General features: G+C 52.0%; 1 protein-coding gene across 1 annotated transcript; it reads left to right on the top strand.

The window, feature by feature from the left end:
- The first annotated feature begins 317 nt into the window (after nucleotides 1-317).
- Nucleotides 318-5,374, top strand: LOC116914858. The gene is given in 12 exon segments (XM_032919336.1): nucleotides 318-408; nucleotides 411-833; nucleotides 836-896; nucleotides 898-1,546; nucleotides 1,549-1,699; nucleotides 1,738-2,953; nucleotides 2,955-2,996; nucleotides 2,998-3,424; nucleotides 3,427-3,490; nucleotides 3,493-4,766; nucleotides 4,768-4,964; nucleotides 4,966-5,374. Coding segments are annotated over 12 exon segments (5,004 nt in total).
- The last annotated feature ends 2,175 nt before the right edge of the window (nucleotides 5,375-7,549 follow it).

The following is a 7,549-nucleotide window of genomic DNA, read 5'->3' as shown; positions in this document are numbered from 1 at the left end:
ATAGTCTTTTTTTTTTCCTTTTTAAAAGCGCACTGAGGCGCCCCAATCGCGCCCAGGCTCTGGGGCAGCAAGAGACGCTCATGAGCCAGCCTTTGTCGGGAGGACCAACCGGCAGTCAAAGAGATCGACTGCGACTTTTTCATAATCAAGGAGACGGAGAGCTTCTCCTACCCAGACAGTGGATTCAAGATCCAACGCTGTCCGAGATCGCGTTTGGCTGGATATTCAAGTCCAAGCGCAGGCGCATGTGCATACACGCGCTGTTCTTCCTTTGTGTAATTTCATTTTTTTTGGTTTGGTTCTTTTTCTTCTTTACCATGGGACAGCCCATGTCCACTCCATTGAGTCAAACATTGAATCATTGGTCAGAGGTTAAGACAAGAGCCCAGAATTTGTCTTTGACAGTGAAGAAGGACGGTGGCAAACTTACTGCTCCTCTGAGTGGCCGACATTCGGAGTGGGCTGGCCGCCAGAGGGCACTCTAGACAAGGCAATTATTTCATCTGTTAGAGATATTGTTTTTCAGCCGGGGCCCGGATCTCATCCAGACCAGGTCCCTTACATCGTAGTATGGGAGAATCTAGCTTCCGATCCTCCCTCGTGGCTGAGGTCCTGGTCCCGGCCGCCCCCCTCTTCATCCCCTCGCATACTGGTAGCACAGGGGTCCCAGATGGAGAAGAAGAAGGTTCCCAGAATTTATCCTAACATTGAGACCCCCCTCGAAGAAGATGAGCCCACACCGGCTCCCAGTGCACCACCCCCTTATCAGCATGACATCGACAGATCAGAAGGCCCGGCCGCTGGAACCAGAAGCCGCCGAGGGGCCAGCCCTGAGGGACCTCCCAGGCCCCCACCTTCCCACTCCGGGCTTATGGTCCCCCTGTAGATCCACCTGGTCTTGCAGTATTGGCCTTTTTCCTCTGCTGCTCTCTATAATTGGAAAACTAACCATGATTCTTTCTCTGAAAATCCTTCCAGCCTAACTAACCTCATAGAGTCTCTAATGTTCTCCCATCAGCCCACGTGGGACGACTGTCAACAGCTTTTACAGGTTCTTTTCACCACAGAGGAGAAGGAGCGGATCCTCCTCAAGGCCCGGAAACATGTCCCAGGGCCAGATGGGACCCCTACCCAGATGCCCAACCTCATTGATGCTGCTTTTCCCCTCGACCGCCCCCCTTGGGACTACAACACAGCTGAAGGTAGGGAGCGGCTGACCACATACCGCCGGGCTCTGGTGGCAGGTCTCAAGGGGGCAGCTTGTCGCCCCACCAATTTGGCCAAGGTAAGAGAGGTGCTCCAGGGACCCACAGAGGCCCCCTCTTTGTTTCTAGAGAGACTTCTAGAGGCGTACCGGAGATACACCCCCTTTGACCCTACGTCAGAGGGACAGCAGGCAGCAGTAGCTATGTCCTTTATAGGTCAGTCCTACCCAGACATCAAGCGTAAGTTACAAAGATTAGAAGGCTTACAGGATCTCACGGTAAGAGACTTAGTTAAGGAGGCAGAGAAAGTGTATCATAAAAGAGAGACTGGGGAAGAGAAGAGAGAGAGAGAGAGAGAAAAGAAAGGGAGGAGAGAGAAGACGAGAGAGATAGACGCAGGGACCAGAATTTAACTCGTATACTGGCCGCAGTAGTACCTGAAGGAAACAGGAATGTAGGAAGGAAGACAGGGAACCTGGGCAACCCACGTCATCGGAACGACTGGGCTTCACAGAATTGGAGATTTTCAGGATAGATAACGACCAGTGCCGCTACTGCAAGAACAAGGGACATTGGGCCCAGGACTGCCCAAACAAGAAGGAAAAGATGCGGGGTCCTAAGACGCTAGCCCTAAGAAATGAAGATGACTAGGCCAGTCGGGGCTTGTATTCCCTCCCCGAGCCTAGGGTAACTTTAGATGTGGAGGGAACCCCCGTGGATTTTCTGGTTGATACGGGGGCAGAGTTCTCAGTCCTACAACACCCTATGGGGAGATTTACAAACAAGACCAGTATGGTGGTGGGGGCAACCGGCACGAAAATTCACAAATGGACAACAGCCCGCCGAGTTAACCTAGGGGCCGGTCGAGTATCACATTCTTTTCTAGTAATTCCTGAATGCCCCACCCCCTTGCTCGGAAGAGATTTGTTGACCAAGATGAATGCCGAAATACAGTTCTCTCCAGGCGGACCTCAAGTGAAGTGGCACCCCCCCAGGCCGGTATGGACTTTAACCTTTAAACTAGCTGACGAATATCGCATACATGAAAAAGGTAACAAGATGGACAACCCCCAATGGTGGCTTTCAAGGTTCCCTGAAGCCTGGGCGGAGACAGGGGGAGTTGGGATGGCCTCCCAAGTACCTCCCATAGTAATCATAATCAAGTCGGGTGCCACCCCTATCAGCGTACGCCAGTATCCTATGAGCAAGGAGGCGAGAGAGGGCGTCCGGCCCCACATAAACAAGTTTTTACAGCTGGGCATCTTAACCCCATGCCAGTCCCCCTGGAACACCCCACTACTCCCGGTAAAAAAGCTGGGAACACAAGATTACCAACCTGTTCAGGACTTGAGGGAAGTTAATAAACGGGTAGAAGATGTACACCCCATAGTGCCTAATCCTTACACTCTCCTCAGCGCTCTGCCCCCAGAGAGGATATGGTATACTGTCTTGGATCTCAAAGATGCTTTCTTTAGCCTGAGATTACAGCCCAACAGCCAACACCTGTTTGCCTTTGAATGGAAGGATCCAGAGACGGGACATTCTGGACAATTGACCTGGACCAGACTGCCACAGGGATTCAAGAATTCACCTACCCTCTTCGATGAGGCCCTACATCGGGACCTGACGATTTTCAGGACCAATAACCCACACCTGACTCTTCTTCAATACGTTGATGATCTACTTCTGAGTGCTGAAACCCAAGGTGAGTGCCAAAAAGGAACTGAACAATTACTATCTGAATTAGGCGTTTGGGATGCGGGCATCAGCAAAGAAGGCACAGTTGTGTCGCATCAGTGACCTACCTGGGCTACATCCTCCGAGATGGAAAGCGGTGGCTCACCGAGGCCCGGAAGAAGACTGTGCTCCAGATACCAACACCTCAAACGCCTCGACAGGTGAGAGAATTCCTAGGCACTGCCGGGTTCTGCCGACTATGGATTCCTGGGTTCGCTGCACTGGCTGCCCCACTCCACTCTTTGACCAGGTCAGAGACTGAGTTCCAATGGAAGCCTGAGCACCAGGCGGCTTTTGATGCCATCAAACAGGCCTTATTGACCGCACCCGCTCTGGTCCTACCGGACTTAACCAAACCCTTTACGTTGTTTGTGGACGAGAAGGCAGGGGTGGCGAAGGGAGTGTTGACCCAGACCTTGGGCCCCTGGAAGCGGCCCGTGGCATACCTCTCTAAGAAACTGGACCCAGTGGCTAGTGGCTGGGTCCGTCCTGCCTTAAGATCATCAGCAGCAGTAGCCATGTTGGTAAAGACTCTGATAAACTAACATTAGCCAGCCAGTGACGATCATAGACCCACACGCTTTAGAGAGCGTCATCCGACAGCCCCCTGACAGGTGGATAACCAACGCCCGCCTGACTCACTACCAGAGCCTCCTGTTAAATGATAGGGTCTTATTTGGGGCCCCCGTCGTCTTGAACCCAGCCACGTTGCTCCCCGAGGCAACAGAGCAGAAACCAATACATGTGTGTGCTGATATCCTGGCTGAGGCCTCTGGTGTCAGGGAGGATTTGACTGATGTTCCCCTGCCAGGCTGCCCATCCTGGTACACAGATGGCAGCAGTTTTCTGGTGGAAGGAAAGAGAAGGGCCGGAGCGGCAGTGGTAGATGGGAAAAGGACTATTTGGTCCAGTGGACTATCAGAAGGCACCTCAGCCCAGAAGGCAGAATTAATAGCCCTCACTCAGGCATTGAGACTGGCTGAAGGAAAAAATATTAACATCTATACTGACAGCCGCTACGCCTTTGCCACTGCCCAAGTACACGGGGCCATCTACCGGCAGAGAGGACTCTTGACGTCCACAGGAAAGGAGGTCAAAAATAAAGATGAGATCCTCAGCCTCCTAGAGGCTGTACACCTCCCAAGGAAGGTGGCCATCATTCACTGTCCCGGGCACCAGAGGGGACAGGATGCTGTGGCAAAGGGCAACCGTATGGCAGACGCCACCGCCAAGCAGGCTGCACTCGGGGCTGTGGTCCTGCCGGTAGTAGGTAAAGAGCTCTGCCCAAACCTGAGAGACTCCAGTTTTCAATATTCCCCAGAAGAATTAGAAGAGTTTCACCATTCAGACTGGATCCAAGGCTTCTCTCCCTATGGTGTGGCGGAGACAACAGACGGTAAACAAGTTCTTCCAGACCAGCAAGGACGTGAGTTTGTTGCTAATCTCCATCGTCTGACCCACTTAGGTACGAGAAAACTGATAGAGCGCGTGAAGTCCTCTGAATACCATGTCCAGAGACTGCCAGACATAGTCCAAGAAGTTGTACAGAGTTGTCAAGCATGTGCCCTTGTCAACTCCAATAGACCCCTGTCTCTCCATGGCAAAAGGCTCAGAGGAGATAGGCCGGGGGCTCATTGGGAAATTGACTTTACAGAAATAACTCCAGCCAGATATGGTAATAAATATCTATTAGTGTTCGTAGACACCTTCTCAGGCTGGGTGGAAGCATTCCCTACCCGCTCAGAAACAGCTCAAGTGGTGGCTAAGAAGATATTGGAAGAGATCTTTCCATGGTTTGGACTCCCAAAGGTAATCGGGTCTGACAAGCGGACCTGCTTTTGTTGCCCAGAGTAAGTCAGGGGCTGGCCAGTCAGCTGGGATTAATTGGAAATTACATTGTGCTTCACGGACCCCCCAGAGCTCAGGACAGGTAGAAAGAATGAATAGGGACCCTAAAAGAGCCTTAACTAAATTGGCCTTGGGAACCGGGGCGGAAAGATTGACAGCCCTCCTTCCCTTCGCCTGTTCCGTGCTCGAACACTCCTGGGAGGTTTAAGCTGACACCATATGAGATCCTATGGGGCAGCCCGCCCCCTGTAGGTGAAGCTGGGGGAGTACACGATCCTGATCCCCCTCTTTCTCAACCCCTCCTCACCCGCCTCAGGGCTCTTGAGATTGTCAGGCGCCAGGTGTGGGACTCGCTGAAGGAGACCTACCGGACAGAGAGCCCCGAGATTCCCCACGGATTCCAGGTTGGAGACCTGGTTCTGGTCAGACGTCATCGAGCCGGCAACCTTGAACCTCGCTGGAAAGGACCCTACTCGGTTCTACTCACCACCCCAACCGCTATAAAGGTTGACGGAATAGCCGCCTGGATCCACGCATCGCACGCCAAAAGAGCTCCCAAGACTCCTGAAGATGAATGGACGTGAGGGACTCCTCACCCTCTTAAACCCGCCTTGGGCCCGTCTAAATCCCGGTGGGGACATCGAATAAGGATCCACATTCTCCCCAACTAATTTGGCAGGTTTTCTCTTCAACCGAGACCTGGTGGGTCTGTCACCGTGGCATCCACTTTAGACCTTGGCCACGCTGTACCCGCCCAAGTGTAAGCTGGCTACTTGGGGCACCAAGGGTGGGGCTTAGGCATCTGGCCCCTGACGAGGTAAATGACATGCTAGATTTCTCACCACACATGTACACCTCCCCACGGTTCGGAGGACCAGGAGCCGCGTGCGCTCCACTCCCGAAATCCGATGCCAGCTGTCGGACTCCTGGGGGTAGGACAGAATTAACTAAGACTCCCTTCTATGTTTGCCCAAAGAACAGGCCCCTTAGATCTGATATGTGGAAGTGTGGAGACGAATCATATTTTTTCTGCTATTATTGGGGCTGTGAGACTACCGGGCAGACAGATTGGAATCCCACGTCTACTTGGGATTCCTTAGATGTCAAGTGGGCTAAGAACAAGGTCGCCACCCTTAACATTACCTTCACTGAAATAGGGAGGAAGTATACCATAGGTTGGCTCGAGGGCCGACGCTGGGGGCTGCGTCTCTACGTGGCTGGGCAAGACCCTGGAATCCTACTAGATATTAGACTCAAGGTAGAGCCTGTTAGCCCCAAAGCTATGGGTCCTAACCCCGTCCTCAAGAACCAGGGACTTCTCGCTAGGGACAGACGTAAAGTTACTACTACGATAAAGCCTGTGACATTTACACACTCTGAGGCTTTTGCGCCCACTGGGGATACAACCGCATCAGACTATCTGGTCCCCCGCTTACCCAGTGCCCAAGAACGCATGTTTAAGTTGATCCAGGGGACTTTCCAGGCTTTGAACCACTCCAACCCTAACTTGACTACAGAATGCTGGCTCTGACGAGCCCCCCTTACTATGAAGGAATAGCAACCTACGCTAATTTTACAAAAGAAACAAACCCAGAAGCCTGCCTCCACACCAACAAGCCCAGGTTAACCTTGACTGAAGTATCAGGAGCAGGGACCTGCGTAGGTAAGGTACCTTCCACCCATAGCCATCTATGTCGCCATGTTTTCCCTATCAGCACCCCCTCTAGCACGACTTCCTATCTAATTCCTCCCCCAGGGTATTGGTGGGCCTGTAGTTCCGGCCTCACTCCCTGCCTGGCTGATTCAGTAATCAATAACATTTCAGACTACTGTGCAATGGTCCAGCTGGTCCCAAGAATCTATTATCATTCCCCAGGAGAATTTCTGTCTTTGTATCAACTTACCCCTAGAATCAAAAGAGAACCTATCTCGCTGACTGTGGCTGTACTCCTAGGCTTGGGGGTGGCTGCTGGAGTAGGCACCGGGTCTGCTGCCTTAATCACCGGACCCCAACAACTATGGCAGGGCCTGACAGCTTTGAATTCTGCTATCTCCAAAGATATTGAAGCCCTAGAAAAATCCATTAGTCATTTAGAAGAATCCCTCACCTCCTTGTCAGAAGTAGTGCTTCAGAACAGAAGAGGGTTAGATTTATTGTTCCTGAAGGAAGGAGGACTGTGTGCTGCTCTGAGGGAGGAATGTTGCTTTTACATTGATCATTCAGGGACTATTAAAGACTCCATGGCTAAACTTAGAGGTTAGATAAGAGACGACGGGAACGAGAGGCCACTGATAACTGGTTTCAGAACTGGTTCAATAAGTCCCCATGGCTCACCACCCTGTTGTCAGCTTTAGCAGGTCCCTTGGTGATTCTGCTCCTCCTGTGCACTTTAGGGCCTTGCATCATCAATCGTCTTATAACCTTTGTCAAAGAACGGATTAGTGCCGTACATGTCCTTATGCTAAGACAACAATATCAGGCTTTACGAAGTGAGGAGCCCCTAAATACTGAGCCTATTGTGTAGTCCTAGGATTAGAACTACTCCCCAAAAGGAAGTGGGGAATGAGGAATTGAAATTTCAAGAAGTTAGTCATAAACAAGGTCCGGGCGTGCCTGAGAGGGTGTTAGAGATAGGACCTGCCGGACCAGCTATCAGCCCCAAGGACATTGACCATCCGTAGCCACCTCCCCTTCCTCCACTCCCCCCAGAAGTGTGTCATCCTGAGTGAGATAAGCCACCCTACCCACGCTGCTGAGC

Source organism: Rattus rattus, chromosome 1 (assembly GCF_011064425.1).
Source record: "Rattus rattus isolate New Zealand chromosome 1, Rrattus_CSIRO_v1, whole genome shotgun sequence".
Taxonomy (NCBI): domain Eukaryota; kingdom Metazoa; phylum Chordata; class Mammalia; order Rodentia; family Muridae; genus Rattus; species Rattus rattus.
The sequence above is the reverse complement of the archived record's forward strand: the minus strand, read 5'-3'. Positions and strand labels throughout refer to the sequence as shown.